The sequence below is a fragment of the Schistosoma haematobium genome, chromosome 5 (genome assembly GCF_000699445.3).
Source record: "Schistosoma haematobium chromosome 5, whole genome shotgun sequence".
NCBI lineage: Eukaryota > Metazoa > Platyhelminthes > Trematoda > Strigeidida > Schistosomatidae > Schistosoma > Schistosoma haematobium.
This window is the reverse complement of record NC_067200.1, coordinates 15,084,537-15,105,701: the sequence shown is the minus strand read 5'-3', so window position 1 is coordinate 15,105,701 and position 21,165 is coordinate 15,084,537. Positions and strand designations below refer to the sequence as shown.

At 34.5% G+C, this 21,165-nt stretch overlaps 1 protein-coding gene across 1 annotated transcript; it reads left to right on the top strand.

Moving 5' to 3' along the window:
* Window positions 1-2,338: 2,338 nt before the first annotated feature.
* WIPI2 (WD repeat domain phosphoinositide-interacting protein 2) lies at window positions 2,339-20,510 on the top strand. The gene is made up of 10 exons (XM_051217558.1): window positions 2,339-2,504; window positions 5,183-5,262; window positions 5,308-5,474; window positions 6,475-6,672; window positions 9,463-9,623; window positions 10,958-11,059; window positions 13,074-13,586; window positions 15,386-15,493; window positions 17,178-17,500; window positions 18,864-20,510. Exons 1-10 carry the CDS (start codon window positions 2,434-2,436, stop codon window positions 18,926-18,928), a joined length of 1,788 nt encoding a protein of 595 aa, XP_051064974.1. The 5' UTR covers window positions 2,339-2,433; the 3' UTR covers window positions 18,929-20,510.
* Window positions 20,511-21,165: the final 655 nt, after the last annotated feature.

Below are 21,165 nucleotides of genomic sequence, written 5' to 3'. Positions count from 1 at the left end.
CAAATAATGGAGGAAGAACGCGAGACGAAATTTTCGGAGGAGGAAAATAATGGAGATAAGTGAATGTTCGCTATACGAGGACAAAATCTGTAAGACTTAAAATTACCACGTTATCGTTGACCAGTTTAGCACGCAAAGTCGAGTGAAACAGTAACCTATCCACAAGTCCTATGTTTACAGGAAAATGAATGTGTATATATTGCAGCTGAAGTGACTAGGAAGAAAGCAGTTGATAGAAACAGCAAAACCTGTAGCACCATGGTTCAGCCTTGGAATGACTATGGTCATATTTGTTACAGTTGTCTGCCAGCAAGGTGAAGACGCAGTTCGTATATTTGGAAGCGAGTAAATATTTTAGTAGGGTAAAGAAAAGGTGGATATTTCTGATTGTTGGTGAGAGATCAGTGAGGTCACGTCAAGTTCGAAAGCGAAAAGAGAGCTAGCTTCTCCTCGTAATGTAAGGAAGCTGCATTTTCCAAACTGTAGGCAAAAGTGTTGCATCAAATAGGTAATTATGTATATTTTTTATTGACATGATCATTGTATTTTAGTGACTGCTTGTGCCTGAAAATCTTCGGACCATTCCAATTATATTTTCTTTGTGAGCATAACTTTGCTTCTGACATGTGGAAAACCTAGTTCTTTACTTTTAAAGTAATCATATAGTAGTTTTTGTCCTACCTGTTACAGTAAATACCATCCAAGTATACGTTATTGAATTTCACACTTATATTTGTCATTGAAGTACTAAATTCATCAATGACTTTGTGCAAATACGTATATGAGAATACCAGAAATATCGGTCAGCAATTTATTCTGAATTCCTGGATCATTGAGCGCTACAAACAAAACCTCAGTACGGGATTGTTGAAATTGAAGTGGCCTGCCGACCTAAATGTGTGGTCCACACAATTACTGAAAGAAGAGGACCTCTGAAGAACCATCATAGAAGACGATTGGGAACCAATTGTAGGTTTGTTCTTATCTAATCAGTAAGACAAACAACCAAAGTTACTACCTTCTATTCCCCCTTCAAAACCCTAATAAGTCGTCTAGCTTCAGGCTTTTCCTCGTTTCTAAGAATGTTAACCAGAGAGTTAGACCATTCTACGTATTTAGTTAGCCAAAACGAATACATCATCAAAGTATAGATGAACATGTGTCTCCAGACAAGCCAGATTTCAGAATGCCGATAACTACAAAATATATCTTTGGTTCGAGGAGCGACTAACATAGAGAGTTGTGACGTCATAAGTTCTGAGAGGGACAAAATCTCCGGACAGGAGCTAGAGCTTTTTAGTCCTCCCAAAATATGCCATCGACAACACATGTAGAGCGAGCGACGTCGTCCTGCGTAATCATTAGTGACTCAGATGTTCCAGAGGAGTGTTAGGTCATATAATTACTGAGAAGGTTCATTTTCAACCGTGTAACGCTAAGAGAAGGTCAAGAATTGTGAACGCGGAAACATCCATTCACTTAATGGGCATTGCGTAACCCAAACTATTCCACGTTAAATGTATCGCTCTATTCACAGCCGGAATATGTCCTTCCTAAGTGCCGAACATCATATTGCTGATTGTCATGATGCAACGAGTCCCTGTGGACAGTGATGTGAAATTCACACAAAATCTTGTAGATTTGTTGTGATGTGACCGTCAAATAGTGTAACATAATTATGGGAAAATTCCTGCTTTATTTCATGCCTTATCTACGGGAAAGCAGTTTATATGTGTGTAGCGGTAAATAAATCCCCAAAATAAATAGCTCTGTAAGTTTTCGACATTGGATGCTGGCCACATTAGTTTTAATGGACTCACCTAGCTGAAGGCACTCGGTCATGCATCCGCACCAGATCACGAGTGGGAACGCCATGCTCAACAGCCCCCGCAATCGCTAGCCAGATTAGATCAGACGATCCTCGATATATTGATAGCCTATTAAATATATCTTCGAACCTCCTCGCTTCTGTCTTTTGGTCTCACTTAGTGGGTACGACTCACATTAGGTGTTACTGCTCAAAGCGTTGTCAAACTCCGAATACCTGTGGCATCTTCAGGTGCATTCTTAGTCCTGAAGCTTACTTTTGTAGTTTTAGAAGAAACGCAAGTATGTATAGGTTCGCGTCTAACCTGAAGATAAATTATGTTCTGAAGGAGTGCTAAAAGCAGCATATGTGAGAAGATTTGGAAGAATAGGAAACAGATAACTTAGTAAACAAGAAAGGTTCACTTTTAAACAATGCGGATAACTGATAGTAACGAATATTAAACAGTTGTGTGAGTAAAAATATACTGAAAGGACATAGAAGCTGTTTAAGTGATATTTCTATTGTGTTACATTATCCAGTAAGTTGACCTTGTGCTAACGGTTTAAATTGTTTGGCGGGCCTCTCTTTGTCAGCTGATCATCTTCCTTGATTCACAATAGATTATGAATGTCGCTTGTAACCGTCATGATGATAATTCCCCAATCTTGTTTATCGATTTTAACCAAGATTATACGTACGTATACAATACATTTATCTCCTCTCGGTTTTTTTCACGTAGTTACAAATCAATTTATGCATCCTCGATTTCTTTATAAAATCCTCAAAAACACATTAGAGTTGAAGAGATAGGATTAAGAATTTATGAATAAGTACTTATCGAATTAACTGGCGAAAAACTTCAATCGTGTTTTTAATAACCTCAAGGCCTATGCAAAGGAGGTCATAGAACTGATATCTAGCTCCACGTTCATAGTGTATTCCTTATACCTTTTCAACGAGCTAGCCCTTAAAAAACTGCATTTAAAAGTTGAGTACATAAACTTGGACTTGACTAACAAGTTTTAGTAAATGTCAATCAATTCATATATGGGTGAGATGCAACTTCGTAAATTCCCATGGTTATTTAGAGCCACATCATCCTATATAATATTCATGTAGTTTTAGCATTTCGGTTCAGCATACAGGTATATATGTTGTAGAACGATAATTCGGATATGTGGCGGTTATTCGCTTCATGAATCTTATTATTTTTATTTTAACACATAGATATTGGTACAAGGAGGCACCAAATACATATGCGCCACACAAATCTCATTCGATATGTGTGAGGGCTGTGATACTGCCCGGTTGCCTAAACCGAAGCAGATGGTTTTCTTAGGGGGCCACTTCCCGAGCCTTCGACCTGAAGGTCTGATCCACAATGCAGTGGAGCATCGTAAGGAGATGCAGTCCCATGGAAGCCGGTGACCAACAATTGGTTCATACGCCATTTGTTCCTGTAGGATACTGGAGCCCATGTACACCATTGGTTTGGAATCCGGTTAAAGCGCCGGACATTCGCTTTTCGTCCTCTCATTTTTGTAAACAATACCCCCGCCACGAGAAGGCAGTGAGTAGGACTTCCCTGGCAGAGGCTATATACGCGTGGCCATGTGAGAGCATTTCGAGAGGGAGAGCGGACTCTCCCCACTCTCGGCCGTACCAGGGCATTTGGGGGCATGAATCTAGTCTAGCTTAAACAGTTTTAGTATTGTACTTTCAGTCATTATATAGAAAGTTTAAAATCTTCATGGACTTCTGAAACTAACGTCGATACATACTGGTGTCATCTCCTATGATAACAACAGTTCTGTAACCATAAGATACCATTAGCTTTCACAGGAAATATTCTAGGTAAAGCTGAGTATATGAGGTTTTACTTGGTTACCAAGTCGTATTTCGATGTAAGTTGCTCGACTTAAACCTTCACTATTTAGGACAAGTGTGACAGAATAGATTATACCCTCTATGGATAAGTAGTTATTTTCTAGATAAATACTCCTACTTAGTTTTGTGCTTAACAATTACTCATAGCTTTCTTAGCACTTTCTCATTTGTAATATTATCCAGAAAGCTCTTATTTCACATATCAAAAGTTCTTAATTTTAAATCTTCATAGGGACTTCAAACTTCCTCTGCTTATAATACTAACGTTTTTATCAAGTAATCAACGTAAAAAATAAAAATTGCCTAGTGAGGGGGTTTTACGCATTCATCCAGCATTTCCAAACCAAATGCATGTTTATCTTAACTTTTTACACAACATAGCACTACAATTTTCAATAAATGTTGGTTTCTGTCGTGCTAACAAACCCAAAGTAAGCGAATACCGTGACCTGTGATACGTCGTTTGCTGTGATTTTGTTCTTTATCATAGAAAAAAGTTTAGCTTATCAGCCTCTAGAGACTATTCGGTTATAGAAATGGTTTATTTATTTTGACTTACATAGTAAGTGTCACAAAACAAACATGTTTCGACGTCATAATTCGGCAATCTTTATCTTTCCTTACTTTATACAGCTCAATGTTTCCAGTTCTACATCTACTGTATCATATTTGACTCATCACAAAACCGCTTCCTAGTTAACATTACATGATCCTATTATTTGAAGTAATTTTTTTCTGTTGTATCATAATTATTAATCACAATGCTATTCGCATACAACTACCGTTTTTGGCTGTTCCTCATTCATTTTCTCTCCATTATTTATCATCTATTGTTAGAGTTGTAACATCCCGTCACTACCAGTAGTAGACTGAGCCGGATACTGGTTAATTTCAATAAATATCGCAAAATCGAAACTACTGTCTACTTAAAGCTGCAAACGAAACCACGATATATATCATCCAGAATATAATTCTATAACTTTATCAACACCCATCGGAGTTTAAATATTTGAGTAGCATTGTTAACACAAATTATGCGTTTCGCTCAGACTCTAGCATACAAACTTTGTTAAGTTGGATTTATCTAATACTAAATAAGCGATAGTTGGGTCTGTTTGGTCTCACGTTGTCTTAATTGCTTTTTATTTCACGTATTCACGTATTTTTGTTTATCGGTATAATTTTACTCTATTTTCTTAAACAGCTAAACTTTATCAGTCATCGGTTTTTCTTCTGCGTTCGACCTTAAACTTAAGTCAGTTGATAGTAAGATGACGGGACATATGATCCTTAGTCACAAATTACTTAATCATAGCTTAGAAAAGAATGAGAATTCCACTAGGACCGATGGAATAATCACAAGATATGGGACCTGTGGCCCACTTGAAAGGCTACCTTGCTTAATTTACACTCAAGAGGTGATAGCTGTTATCAATCAAACTTACTTCAATGTATATACGTGTATATGTGTTTTTTTTACCATAGATCTATTCAAGTTGGGACAAAAACAGGATACAGCCTCCTGTCAACTGTTGGTGATCAGGTGACTGAGACATTTTCTTCTAGTAATTTGTGCTTCTTACTAAAAAAAATTTCATTTACACAAATAGCCGGTGATCCTATGTGTATTGTTGGAAGATTATTTAATCGAAGCTTAGTTACATTGGTCTCACAGAACGATATGCGCAGGCTACTAGTTGCACATTCCAGAATAAACACATTGATATGCCACTATCGTTATACTTTGACTATATTAGCTGTTAAAATGAATCATCAGGTATGTTGTAAAGATGAGTTGAATTGTAAATGTAAATGTACCTTTTGTGCTTTAAAATAATTAACACTTAGTATATTGTAGCTTGGTGAATTGAACAATTGTTTCCATTACTTGTTTTTTTTTGTTAAGGTGAGTGTTACTAAGTTCCTCATATGTGCTTTACTGGATAGGAATAGCCGGTTTGTGTAAGATTATGAATTCAGTTGATAATGGTTCAGTTTGAATGTGGTTCTCATCGTCATTAACTGTTTACAGTTAGAAAAGGCCATCGATAACCAATATATATGTACTTCACGGCCGTAATCGTCCGTGATAGACAACTAATCAGTTCACCTCTATAGCCCTATGTGAAATCGAATTCAGGATCTTCATATATACACAGTGGTTACAATATCTTTTGGTCGGACCCTTGTATTCCATAATTGACAAAATATATCACTTCTGTGTTCTTTATAAAATGGCCGAATGCTGAGTCTGTAAGTTACCACAGAGTCACCACTCTATTCATTTTTTTTCCGAAAACGTATTATCTCAAAAGTGTCGTCATGTTACGTTTTACCTTGTATGTCGAAAACAAGTTTGTTACACTTACAGGCCTGTAATTAGAACCAAGTCAGTGTTACTGGCTGAAAAACCCAATGAGTTGTATATCGGATCGCAGAGCAGCCTATTAGTACGCTATGTTGAAGGATGTCCGAGTTAAGTGAATCACATGACTAGTATCTCATTTTCAGGGTTTATTTACTACATATCAAATCCCTCTAATAGGTGAAAGCATGTTTTTACTTAAAGTTTGTGCTTTTTATGCTTCTTAAAATCTTTAAATCACAAATCATATGACTCGGAATATTGAATGTGATGACTTAATAAAGCAAAAGTATTTGTACAAATAGAATATACTAAACACTGAATTTGAAAAGAGTATGTATTTATATGCTTTGCCTACTGGTCATTAGTTAATATATTCTTGTTTCCATTTTCGCATTTTATCCTTTCACAGCGTTTAGTAGTTTGTGTAGAAGATGGAATATTTATTCATAATATGCGTGATATGCAATTATTGCACAAAGTTGAAGAAACTCCACCTAACCGAAATGGTGTTATTGCTTTATCGGCCAATGAAAGCAATTGCTATTTAGCCTATCCTGGCTCTCATCGTGTTGGAACTGTTTTCATTTTCGATGCATTAGGTTTCCAAGTATGTTGGAGTTATTAATATTTTTATTTTAAACTCCAAGGATTATCAAATCGCCCATTTTTCGGTCATACACTTAACTCAGCCTTAGAGATAGTTTTTATCATCTGAGAAACCGTTAGGAAACCAGGGAACGCCTGATGATTGTTTTTTTTTCTAGTTTGAGACTCCTCAGCATTGCCCACATCTGCAATTACCCCAGGGATATAACTTAATCTTCTCAGCGAGCATGTTACTTTTAAACTACTGAATTGACATTTGATGGTTTACACTTCGAACTTGCAACTATTCGTGATGCGACGCGATGTTCAAATCAAGACTAATTACATATTTCTAAAGCCTGATTAGTGGAAACCTTTTTTATAAAGTAACTATGAACTGTCCGTATTGTTTATGGAATAACGATTCACACGATTATCTGTCCTTTATATCCTAACAATCAAATTAACATTGACTTAAAAATTGCCCTAGCGTCTACTTTATACTTTCACATTCATTAAAATATGAAAGTTATACTGTATGTCCTAAAGATAGTCGATATATTGATTAGTTTTATTAATGGAATGGAGTAAATATTTACGCCTAGTCGACCGAAATATTATCAAAATAAATAATGGCTTAGTGTTTAAGATATCCAACTTCCAATTGCTAAGTCTGAGGTTCAAATTCCGCCCCACCTACTTTGATTAAGTCAATCATTACTCCTCACACCTAATATGTGGCTCATATTCAGGTACCTTGTGAAGTTGTTGACTAATTAGTTAATTTTTCTCTTAACTAAATACATGAGATATATATTTACCATTTCGATAAGTAATTGATAACATGAAATAAGTAAACAGATGAGTTATTAGGTATATGCTTTTCTTTTTTATACTCGCTGAATGAAAGTTATTTACTGAACAAGGAAAATACATTGTATTTATGTAGCAATATAAATATTTTACCGAACGATGTGAATGATAGTTGTGTAATGCTTTTTTTTGCTTTGATCATGTGTGTTGCAACAACAACGGGTGAAGTTGAAGCTGAAATGAAGCAATTTTATGTATAATTAGTATGTAATGAACCCTTCTTATGTCTAACTCGTCTTTGGTAAATTATATGGTGATAATGTTTTTCAGTAGGACAATGAAGGCTTCACAACGAAAACATCAAGCTCAGAGACCAAAACACGTTGAACATATAACTAAAAATTTTGCAAACTCTTTAAGTTATTGACCTATAATATAGAGCATACTGTTTCTTATTATTTATTGACTTGTCTAATCACGAGTCTTATTGATTCATACTGAAGAGAAATACATTTTATCCGTATGATTAGGTAACTGTTATTTCCGAAATTGTGTTTTGTTGTATACGGTTTCAGTAATATGTTTAAACTTGTTTGATACAAATTCACTCTCCTCTCAATCGACATAGATGTGTTGAGGAGGTGACATACCATGTTTGAATGTGTTATTATTTTAATATTCACAAATTATTTAAAATTTTTGCATCAAAATACTAGTGGTGACAAGTTTTGTAATTATCCAAAAAATTATATTGACCACATCTATTATAGATAGAATATCCTTCAATTAGTAAAAATATCCTGTTGTGATTTTGATCGCTCTGTATTATCCATTCGACTGGTAAATAAGCACAATAATCATTTGGATCCTTCTGTACGTTGATCGCAGATGAGTAGTGAATCAACATAAACTAAATACGTGTATTTGCATTGAAAAGATTATCGCTGCCCAAATTTTTGAACACGATTAAATGTGATTCATTTGTTCATTCCCTTAACTCAATAACATGATCTTGGTCAAATATTCACTTTCGTAACCACCACCTACCTTGATACTCTTTGTTGGTTGACATAGGTGCCAAATATATATATATATATATATATATATATATATATATATATATATATCAACTCATGTATTATTTTCTTGGTCATATGATTCACGTGGATTTCATGGTAATGTCAGTCATTTGATCTCTTCAAACTGTTTCTTGCCTATGAAAATTAATTGATTGTTTGCCACTGGACAGACTATGGAATCAATACGGCTTAAGTTGATCAATAATTAATGTCATTTCAGTTTGTTGATAAATAAATAATAGTTTTATTGTACTTAACATTGTTTGATATCCCTCTCACTTTGCGGAGTGAAAACGCTCTACATAAGCTTTCATTTCAAAATCCAATAGTTTGAATTTTCCATCATTACCCCATGATATAATAGAGACCTAGATTCTATGTCCCATTCAAGTTATAAATAAACGAGTGTGAACTAGATGGTTGTGACTCAGGATCAATTCAACTGTTCTTTAAAGTGTTTCATTCATCAATGCACAAGAGTATGTTCTGAAAGCTTACCGCTAATCCTTATCTCCTGGTGACAATCAATCTAACCAACATATACTTTTCTCAGATATTTTTTTCCAGCTTTTTCTGTGGTTTTATTCATGGAGTCGAACTAATGGTCTTTGGAAGTTGTGCTACTAGTTGTTCACATTCCCAGCTTACGTGATTCTGTGCTATAAATCCTTCCTCATCCAATATTACGGATGATATCTGTATCACTCGTGATGACGTAATCAAACTCCACTAGTCACGGGTGTTCTCTCTTGAATTTCAAGGATCTATCTCCGAATTAGTCACTAGGTGGCATACAGTGATTACTTAATATTGTACACATTATGGAGACTGGTTCAAAGTACAAATTCGCAGATAGTCTTTTTTGTTATTTCTAAATGACTCAATTCTCTTGTTTGCTTTGAATGTTTTTTGCACTTTAGAATGTTACATCTATCGCTGCCCATGATGGTCTACTAGCATGTCTTACATTTAATGCGAGAGCTAATTTATTAGCGACCGCATCAGAAAAAGGCACTGTAATACGAGTGTTTTCTATTCCACAAGGAGAAAAAGTGATTGAATTTCGTCGTGGACTTACTCGGTAAGTAAAATATTCATTATTTTGGATTTCGTTTGACTAACGGAAGATGATATCGTTCACAACACACAAAACCTGGGAGTTCCAGTATCACTCTCATATGGGGAGGAGGCCATTGATACCTGCTGTTAAGGGGTCTCATACCAAGAGGAAATAGCTATTTAGTACTGCCAAATGTTCAATCGTTTTCTGATTAACGTTAATCTTTTACGGTAAGCAACTTCAAACGTTATAAATCTCTTCACAAAGCTCAGTTTATTGTCAGTCAAAAATGATTTCTTTGAAGAAGTTTCGTGGTGATTGGTTTTATTTGTAGATAGTATTCGCTATAAACTAATCTCAGTTGGAGTATTATTAAAAGCCAAAGAGGTCTGGACAGCTACTTCATTCTAGTATGAGACTCCTTGGTATTATGTACTCACCCTTTCCGCTTTAACCTTCATTTTTCTTATCACGGGTAATTTATTACTTGATGGGTTTTTTTCTAAACTTTTTTGCTTCGTTTATACTTTGAACAGATTATATTCTAGAGCAATGTGTACACTTAACATTCTGTCTTAGTAAAGGATCCTAACTTCGATTTAATCTAATACTTTTTTTAGCAAATCACGAATTTCCACTATTTGCTCATTTATTCACTGTCCTTCAGAATCCTTTTTAGTAACCCCTATATAAATGTCCATATAATTCTTAATATCTTTTATTGAACTCTGATTTATTTCTTCGACTGATGAGTGAAGATTAAAGACAACCTTCATTTGTTTTAATTGTATTGTCTATAAGCTAAGGTACTCGAGTAAATTAAGGATACCTATGTAGTTGAATACTGTGGATCACATGTATTTATTTACATTGCAAATTCAATATTTGTGGCATATGAGTGAATTTTTCAATTATTCTAATTTCATCAACAGAGTTTCCTCTGTATAAATCAATTCAATATGGTCTTGTACTTGAACACTTGTTGCTTGACTTTACCTCCAGAATCTTCTGCATTTCAATCCCGAACACAAGGCGAAATGCGTTAAGTGTAAAAAAGCCTTTTTACCAAGCCTAGTTCATGTATAGGATCTTAAGCTTCTGAAAGCTTCTGGAAATCACGTTTAAATCGGTAGTAAAACTGGTAATTATCGAATCAGGATAATGGAAACATTATGCATCGTTTCTTTCAGAATTCTCTTGAATCTCTATAAAGAATTCTGATTGATTGAAGCATTTGCAACACTTTCCTGGCTTCTGAAGATTTGATTGACTCAATTACATTCTTGAAAGTATCCTGAAGATATTTAAGTGTTGAAAAAACAAAATGTATTTCAACTGTTATTTCTCCCTTTCAGCTGTGTATCTATCTGCTCTCTATCATTCAGTATGAATAGTCAATATCTTGTTGCCGCTAGTCATACAGAAACAGTGCATATATTCAAATTGGAAAGTCGTTCGTAAGTGATTTAAATCATCCACTGTGCTTTTCACTCCGCTCTGCACTTATAACATATATCAAAAGCATTTTTATTGCATATCATATGCATAAATGTGAATTCGTTGTTTGTTTATTTTTCATCAAAGGATATGCAAGTGTAGTGTAGTAGTATCTCTTATTGGTTTATATACATGTCACTAGTAATTATTATCAGTAGTAGTAACTTGTAATTTAACACCCTTAATATTGTGCGATATCTTGCGCATTCTTTACATAATGCTAGTCCGGTTATTGTACCTACTATCTACATACAATTAACTGTCATACTTTTTATGATCTACATATTATTAAATGATAAGACATTAATGAACGGATAGGCATGCAGAACACAGAATATTCCTTAAAACGTTAATGTATTGAACCATACTCAGATCAGCAGTCCAATACCTTGACTTATTTTGATCACCACCCAGTTTCGTACATTTTATCTCAGCTAACACAACGCCTCAAAGAAGACATCACATTTGTATTCGTAAATCATACTGAGTTTATGTTAATTCACAACTAATTTCTGTCATTGTGTCATTGTAATCAATGTCGCTCTTATTCGTAATTATGGGTTTGTTAAATAATTTTAGCAGAATAACTCAAAAGGATGTTTTATCCACCCTAATTAGAGCCACCTAACTCGAAATACTTATACTGGTGATTACGAATGGCCTCCTAGAATGTAAAACACCAGGATTGTTATTTTACATGCTTAAGCTGTAGTATTTAAACTGCAAATGACTTCAGATAGTGTTCTCTTCCTCAAAAAAAGTAATTATCGTATGCTCATATCCGAAAATAAGTCATGGTCTTGTAAATATATATTTGAATGCAAAGAAATGATGCATAGCTAATTTAAATTGCACACATTTTTAAATCATACACATTATATAAATTCTGAGGAGACCATGTAACTGAACCAAGTTAGCTTGTATCATACTTCACAGATGATATATGTATAATGTAAAGTTAGACTAGAATCTTAGGTGCTTCCATAACCCACCTAGATTATTGACTCTAGTGCCTTGATTATCGTCCTACACCCAGCTCTCACTAATGTTGAAAACCTACCAAGCATTTTTTTCAGCAAATTAAAAACTAAGATGTCTTTATATTCTTAGTAAAAGCCGATGGAAGATGGTCGCGCGACATCGTTGATTGGTTGAAGTTAGACATTAACACCGTTGGATGCCGGCTCAGCGGTCTAGAAGTTAAGCGTCCACGCGCGAAAACGAAGGTTCTGGGTCCGAGTCCCATGCGCGGGGTCGTGAATGTGCACTACCGGGGAGTCCCATACCAGGACGAAACGGCGGTCCAGTGCTTCCAGGTTTTCAATGATGGTCTGACATTGATCGACTCATGATTTAAATAAAATTCAACCATCTCCACAACTCTAAACTGCAAAATAAAATATAGATAGGCACGATATTTTGGTCTCCGTGATACTTGAAGATTCATGTTGTAGGTAGTCCTTCTACTTCAGATTGAATGATTTCCATAAACATTCCATCTTAACAGGTATGTATTGGCGGTGTTTTTCAGTTCGCTTAGTATACACGCTCACTTAAAGAGTGCCTGAATGCTGCTTACAGTTGAAATAGGGTAGAAAAAGCCTCAGGGTAATTATTTATTATTCGTCTACGCTGTTTTAGTGATTTTGCTGTTGGTAACTAGTATCTGTCATCAGGGATATTGTTTTATTTCTGGTAATCATTGCCAACGCTCAGTTACATTCCATAATTTACATTTCATTATTACGTGTCGTTTCTCAGACCTTCATTGAACTTATTCTTTCACTGTATGGTTGTGAAGTAATGTAAATGTCATTCCTGATCTTGTTCCAGTCTTAATCAGAAGAAGCCGCATCCTGACTTCTTACTTATTTATGTCGTTTTGCACTTTTTTCAAATTGAGTAACTAACCGCAATGAACCCCTGAAGAATTTTTATAGACTGACGCAACTACGTCTTCCTTTGGTTTTGTAGTTCTGAAAAGACACCTGAAGTTCAAACTGATCACTATACTAGACAACGTACTACGTCTTCTAGTTCTGGAGCTAGTCAAGTTGCTGGATGTATTATAGATGATTGTGATCCGCCTTCAGCTGATGATATTGGCACAAATTACCCGGGATGTATAGATATAAATACTGCTGGTTTAGATAATACTAATACTACAACTGGTGCAGCGGCAGCTACTATGGCCAGTTGGAGTCAAGGTTTAATGGGATGGATGGGAAGTACTCTAAAAACATATTCTGCTTACCTACCACATCAAGTTTCCGAAATATTTGCTCAGGATCGTGCGTTTGCATATGCTCGAATATCATGTGCATCAGTTAATAGCCCATTTCGTCCACCAGGCAGTGGTAGTCCTGTAACCATGACTCCAACCGGAGAGTTGGTTAATCTTAATTATGCTGGTTCGACAACTTCAATTCCTCAAGGTAGTTTAATGCAGTTGTCACCTGGGCAAAGGAAAGTGGCTGCTCTTGTTTAGTAAGTTATAAATATATTTTGACTTATTCCATAAATTGTTACCTTTGATGGTTATTGACTGTTTGATAGATTTTCCTTTGTTTTCCAGTCATCCGATAAACGGTTGAAATATGTTAATATGAAATGTTAAGTATGAGATAACAGATCAATATTTTGGGCTTTTCTAAATCTTCATTTCTATTCATTATGTTTATCTTTTACTTAGAGTTATAAATGTGATAAATACTGGGTCCTGTATAATAAGAAATGAATATATCTACTCTTCAATAAGATCTGCAACTCCTGACATGGCTCAGATTGACTGACCTCGACCTAATGAACTAATGTTACGTCTTAGTTTAGCTATCCTTAGCGTTTTAACCTGCTTCTATGCCAACCAGGAGTCTGTATCGAGGTAGGCGGTGCATGGTGGGTATGCATAACACATTTTCTATCATCTCAGGCGATCAAGATTCAGATTGTAAGCAACCAATCTAGGTATTACCCTACATCTAATCTGACCGTTACTCACACAGTGGTCCCGTCGTGCTTGAATACTGGTTCAAAATAATCTATGATTGAACATTAGTAACCAACAGGAGTAACTTGAAGAAACATAGTTTCGGTTTAATATTTACGACCATGTTTGTTTTTCCCTACTTTGAACCCGACTGTCGAACTTAGCTACATCCAGTTGGGGTTGGCGCATATAATTTACGTGGTTATTTGGTGTTTACCATGTATAATATTAATATGGATAATTTGAAGATGCTTTCTCATCACATGCTGATGTTGGCCACAGAAATCACTCACCAATATTAAGAACACGAATATGGCAAGTTAGATAATTATGTAGTGTTTGTTGCTATGTCAAGTCCACATGGGTTATTCTAGCTTTCGGACAGACCAACTTATTTATTCATCTCGAGCCATATATTGACCTTGTCAATTATTAGCTCATAACCTTGAATTTTGTGTATGTATTGCTTACCCTACTCATCACATGTCTTTAGCTTATTTTTTGTTTGGCTATAAATATTGAGTCACGCTTGATCAAAAGTGAGTTGGCACACTTTCCTTCTCCGGCCTGCTTTTTCCACTCGTTTCTCTGGTTGTCTGTCTGGATTAACGAATGTATGAAACATGCGTATCCGAAATTCATTCTCATATTCGAATTATTCCGTTCTTCTCTGACGCGAATTAAGCTGATAAATATATACGACGGTTGACGCCATCTATATTTCTTTAGCACTATCATTCGATCAAACTGGAGTCAGATCAGTGTGCCACAAGAAGAGTATGGTATAAGGACGAACTAAAAACAACTGAGGCAAGTTTCAGCCTATCAGAAAACACCTTTAATACTGTATGGGAAACAAACATTAATATTAAAATGGGTAAACGAATTTTGCATAATTATTGAATCTATTGAAGTTGTTTTCTAGATTCCGATTGATCGTTCATCCTATATTGATACAAAAGCTTCACAACAAGTGTGAGCTAGAGGATAGGGCTTGTAAGTGCAAGCTATATGCGCGCGAATATATATACTAAACTATTTTCTCTGTAGAGTATTAAACATTTGATCAGTTCGCTTGTGACTTATTATTAAATAAATATTATTTGAAGCATACAATGAATATGAGTTGATCAATTACACATCAATAATCTTCATACATATGTGTCTATCTAAAATTACTTAATAATGACTCTTTGCACTTGATCATAATGGTTTCTGTATACGTACTCTTTTTTTAACTGCATGTTTCTCATATTTCATTGTTATTAATTGTGTTGTTTCATTAAAAACACATTTTTAGCTATCAGAATCAACCACGATTAATTGTCGCTGGCCTAGACGGTCTTGTGCATATTTTCTCTATTGATCCAGTCAATGGTGGTGAAGGTGTTTTAATAAGAACTCAAAGGTAAATTTCTAATCATATCGACGATGATGATGCTGATACTTGAGACATTTCTTTCTTCACTAACTTTATTTAAAATTACATCAAGTATATAACTTAACATACAGATTCACAGATAGATGCACCTTTAAACTATTCATTTTTTGTGTTAAGAGTAATAATACTAACCAGCCGTTCAAAAAGAAAAAATAGGTTAATCGAATTCTGAAACTACCACTAAATAGTTAGAACTAAAGTGGTTTCTTATCATTAAACTATAGCTGTTCGTCCAAATTGCTGTTAGCCATTTTAAAGTTACCTTAAGTTGTTTGTTACTCTGTTTCAAGTAGATGCAGTCACACACAAACTTTATCTGTCACAAATGAGGTAACACTGAAGTTCATTAATTAATCAACTACATGACTACAATGGAATAGACACATTCATCAACAAGATTTCTATAGCTTTATGAAAGTAGTCTGAAAAGAGATGGGTTAAAAATGATAGCGTTTAGTTGTTGACTTACTTTCTGTTTAATCATTAAAACAGGTTGAATTCTTTTGCATCCAAAAAAGAGGAAACTGAAAGCGATAATCCATTAGGATAGTTGGTTCTTTCTTCTGAAATATATTTATTTTTAAATATGTACGGTTTTGCTATGCGTTTTGTTAAATGATGACTAAATCTTCTGGAGCATTTTTTAAAGTTCTTACTCATAGATTTAAACATTTGTTGTGCCTGGTTGTATCAATGTGTCCAGATTAGGTTGTTGCTTTATGTATTTAGAATAAATCTACATTGAGAAGGTTGATATTGTCAAGAGTGCTGGCGAATTTCGATGAGTTTAACAGTGGGTTGAAATTCAGCTCGATAAATCTATTAATTTTGAAATAAACGATCTACTAATGACTGGCTGATACTGATCTGTACTAGACTAACCGATTAATTAATCAACTGGTATTTGTTCCATCCAACTCCATATGAAATGGAATAAAAAAGATCTATTGAAATGAAATTCTGTGAATTCATACGAAACACTGTCTACTCTTTGCACATATGGATAGAGTATAAAATTGTTCAGTAATGAGAATCAGTTTAACTTGATTTTATGTCAGATTAATTCAGTCTTTTTCAATTTTGAGAAATATCCGCTTGCTACTTCCCGGTCTATTATGTTATCGAAGAAGTAACCTTTTGATTGCAACACTTAATCTTTAGCCATAGGCTCGAATTGCATGTCACCTATTTACATTTGCTTGAACAGCTGAATAGTTTCAACAGCCTTCAGATAAACAGCGCGGTTCTAAGCGAAGTACATAAACATCTAATTGGTGTGTAAATACACCAAGTTATTATGTTGTTGAGCGGTTGAAGATGGTCGTCAGGATACCATGGATCTAGGTCTCGTACTAGTTGACATTCATTAATACTGTGTAAATCCGACCGTCAGGGGAACTGAAGTTCTCTGTGGGATTTTAACCTACGTCACCTAGCTTCATAGTTTGAAACGTTACCACTCATCTATTCAGGCTGTCTAACCTCCTGTGGTTTTGACATATTTACATTGATTGATTACTGAGTAGTAACCAGTGTTATGCTTGCTTAGTTATCAGTTCTAATAGGATTCTGTCGGTTACTTTGTCAGTTTGGATAGGAAAGGATTAGTCACCAGTTAATTTTTGTTATTTATATCCTTCCATTATTCTAGATTACTATCTCCACTTTCAACAAATAATCAACCAACTAGTATATCATCTGTAGCAATGAATCCTAATTCACCGTACGATTCAAACTCTCTCCCAACATCTAATGTTACTAATAGTAATGTTAATATTTCTACCGGAGATGGTAATACATCTAAAAATGTCAATTGTATTCGAACTGGCGGGCCTCAACAACCAGGTGTTTATGCATTACCAGCGTCTGTTGCTACAACTGTCAATTTATCCAGTGGCAGTAATCCAGGCGTTGTTACAACTGGTAAAGTCAATACATTCGCATCAGTTGTTGCTGGTGGTATAAAAGATGAAAGTGAGTTTCCAATTGTATGTGTGCATATGTGTACAAGGTTATCGCACTATTTTATGTTATTAATTATTTATAAAATCTGATCATATTTTTGTTAAATAATTTCCAATATTTGACAGAAATTTCCAGATGATAAATATTCATCAACTCAAATGATTGACTATGCTTATGAATGACTACGTTGGTACACACACAGCATAGAACATGCTATGAATTTATATAGATCGAAATTTCCATATTTCGTATCAATATAGTATTAAACGAAAGGTAACGATTGAATGCATCTTCTCTACCGTTATCGAGTTTGAGCTGTATTACTTGAGATCCACAACCATAAATTACATTCTTTTCTCTCAAACCGTAACGAGAAATTAGTGGTACCGACAATCATTGTCTTTCTGAACTGATGTCTTGTGTTAGTTTGTTCGTTTTCAGTCTTCTCTAAATATATACTTTTTGTAGCTATTATTGTACTTTTGGGGTATGCGATAAGAGAACAATAAAGTTGTATCATCCAGTTGTTACAGAGCAGAGTTTGACGTAATATTTAAATTTTAATACTTTTTAAAATTCCAATTTCATTTATAAAGTCAAGTCGCGTTTTACGTATGCCTGAACACCGATTAACACGACGCTCAATGCTGACTAGTGTTGGAGACAGTTGAAAGAAAGTTAAGGGCGGCCAAACCAAAATGTGGCATCAGTGCTTGAAGTCACTAACTTCTAGTCTTAGCCATGTTGGTAGATGCAGACTACTTGGTTGGAGTCTGCGTGACTATCGTAACCAATGGTTGTAGACGGTGTTTGACATGGCTCAGAATCGATCACAATGGCATAGGTGTTATACACTCTTTGTCTCCCCTTAAACTATGAGACTAAAATTATTTCATATCTTTCTTTCTACGAACTAATTCTTTCTTCCTGTAATATATCCTTATATACAATCTTTCTTTTATATATTACCACCATTGAAGTGACCACTTCTATGAATTTGGTGTTCATCTTCTTGTGCTTATGAGGTGTGGCAACTTGAACCGATACATATATGTACCTGGTCCTACGTTGTAGCTGACTAACCAACTGAATGCAAACTCTTATATGTATTTCCAAGATTTGAACAGTTAGTTTTTCATTACATGACTATCATTAAATATATGATCATTGTCATTCAGTTATATATCTATCTATGCATTTATTGGTTATAATAAACGTACTAGAGAAAGCATCATTTGTGTTTAACACTTGACTTAAATCTAAATTTTAAAACTAATGGAAAGAGAATTTTTATGTGTTATAATTTTGTATTGTACATTACTGAGCTTCAATTATCTGTTGTGTATTTTTTGATATCGTTATTTTCTTTTAGGCACAAACGTTACTGGTGGTAATCAATCACCGAATTCCATGAAGTCAGCATGTCATGATGAGTGAATGAATCGATAATGCAAATGGATCAACACAACCCCCCTCTACACACACACACACGCATCAAGAAGGATTTGTCTACACTGCAATATTTCAGATTCAAATGTTGTTGTCGTCATAGTTGTTATTTTAATTTTGTTGAATAATTGGCTAAATGATTTTAATCGTGTATTTTGACTAGTTCATTATCATCTTCGGTTTATTTTTGTCATTCAAAGTTTTATGTACAGTGAATTCTCAAAAACGATTATTTCAGTTGTTAGTGTGTTTTTAGCGTTTTATTATTATTATTTTTTGAGTGCCCATTTTGTTAAGTAAAACACGGGAATTCTGTTATTTACTCTTTTCGAATATTGTTAGAGTAAAGAAAACTGGCGAATCTAACCAACATACACAAACACACACACACACACATCATACACACTCTTCAACATTATGCCTAGGTTTTTCCAACCATCTTTATTTTCATAAAGTTTATTTGACGTTTATTTCCCACCATCCATTAAATGCCTCTGTGTATATCGAAAAAAAGTTGTCCTCAGCCAAGGATAACAGACAATGAAATAAGGTATAAATTATCCCGTCTATTCAACCCTGTAATATTTCTCTTCTTTTTTTATTTTTACCAAGTTTGTCACCTTATCTTGACTTATTCCCATTGTCGATTGTCCTATTATTGGTTACTGCTTGTTGTTATCTTTTACTGTATAAGCTACCACATTGTACTACTCATTAATATCATGATCATTTAGATGTTTCTTGATTAATGTGGCAATGTATACTTATTTTCCATTAGATTACACGTTGATTTTTTTTCTCATTACTGTTAACATGAATTATTTACTTCTCAATGAATTATTCAAATTTATTATTACTTCCCATTTATATTTAATGGAAAAGTGAATTATTCTTTGTACAAATTTTGTTGTCGATATTTTTCTCTCTTTCTCTCCCCCCCCTAAAACAATTGTTTTGCAGTAGAAGAAAAAAAAGAGTCAATGAACTCTTGAATGACAGATTTTGATCTGTCCTTGTCTTTAAACTTTGTATTTTTACACTATTATTGACCCTGTTAATAATACACCTATATATTGAGCATCTCACTCTTATTCCTATCCATTTTGATTATTATTTTGTTGAAACTGTGATTCGTATATTAATTGTTTTCCATTTATCTAATTGTGCTACCTGTGAATTGTTGAAATAGATGCGAGTTGCTGGTATGTTAGTATGGTTCTGGTTTTGAAGAGTTCTTTTCGATGTTGTAACTAAGTCAAAGGTGTTATGAAATGAGCTTTACAGATTTGCAAAAGTTTTACCCGAAAAATTACATTGTCGTTAATAACTGTGTGATGTTTGAACACTATAAATTGTCATCTGAAAGAAATGTGTTATTTCATGCAGTTGGTTCACATACAAATGTAAATAAACGAAAATAACAATACAGGATACAATGAACTCATTGCATTTCACCGATTTGTTGAATTTATTCAAAATGTTAGCGTAAAATGATTTTAGGAATATGTTAGTGAAGTCGCTTTCCGTTAGGGCCAAAACTTTGTGTTCGATAGACAAACTCTAAGAAGAATGTGTAGAAATGGACCTGTCTCAAACATGGTGATTACTATAGTTCATTGATAGACAGAAATGGTAGTGCCCACCATTCAAGGAAATTAGCTGATAAGGAACGTATGTTCATCCGACTGATTTTCAATAGTGATTCAATTACGAATAAGATTGACTAAAGAATTAAAGCATCTCCGAACAGAAAATATTCTGCATCAAAATTAGTAACAGTTTGCATAACAAGAAGCGCAGTAAAACAAACCAACGTAGACAAGTGCCTGCCTGTTATCACCTATTATATTTATTCATTAACATATACGTGGAAAACAAATGCATTGAATGTACAGGAAGGCTGACATCTACGATTTTTTATGAGCATATTCCAAAAAACCTGTCAGAGGATATGCTAGTCTTTATAGTTCAAGCTCGCTCCACCTGTTGGACATGGAACACATGGTAGATACAATATTAGTATTCGATGCAGTCAACAAGCTGTACAACTTTACTGTATTGAAATTCTGTGGTCTCTGTGCTCAGCAAGAGTCTGGAACCAACCAATATTTGTCTAGACAATTTAAAAAGAACCTTATTAGGAAGTGAATTCTCTTTTTATATAGAATTATGACTTCTGTTCAATGATTTCAACTCGGTTTTCTATTTTGCTTTCTTATATTTGT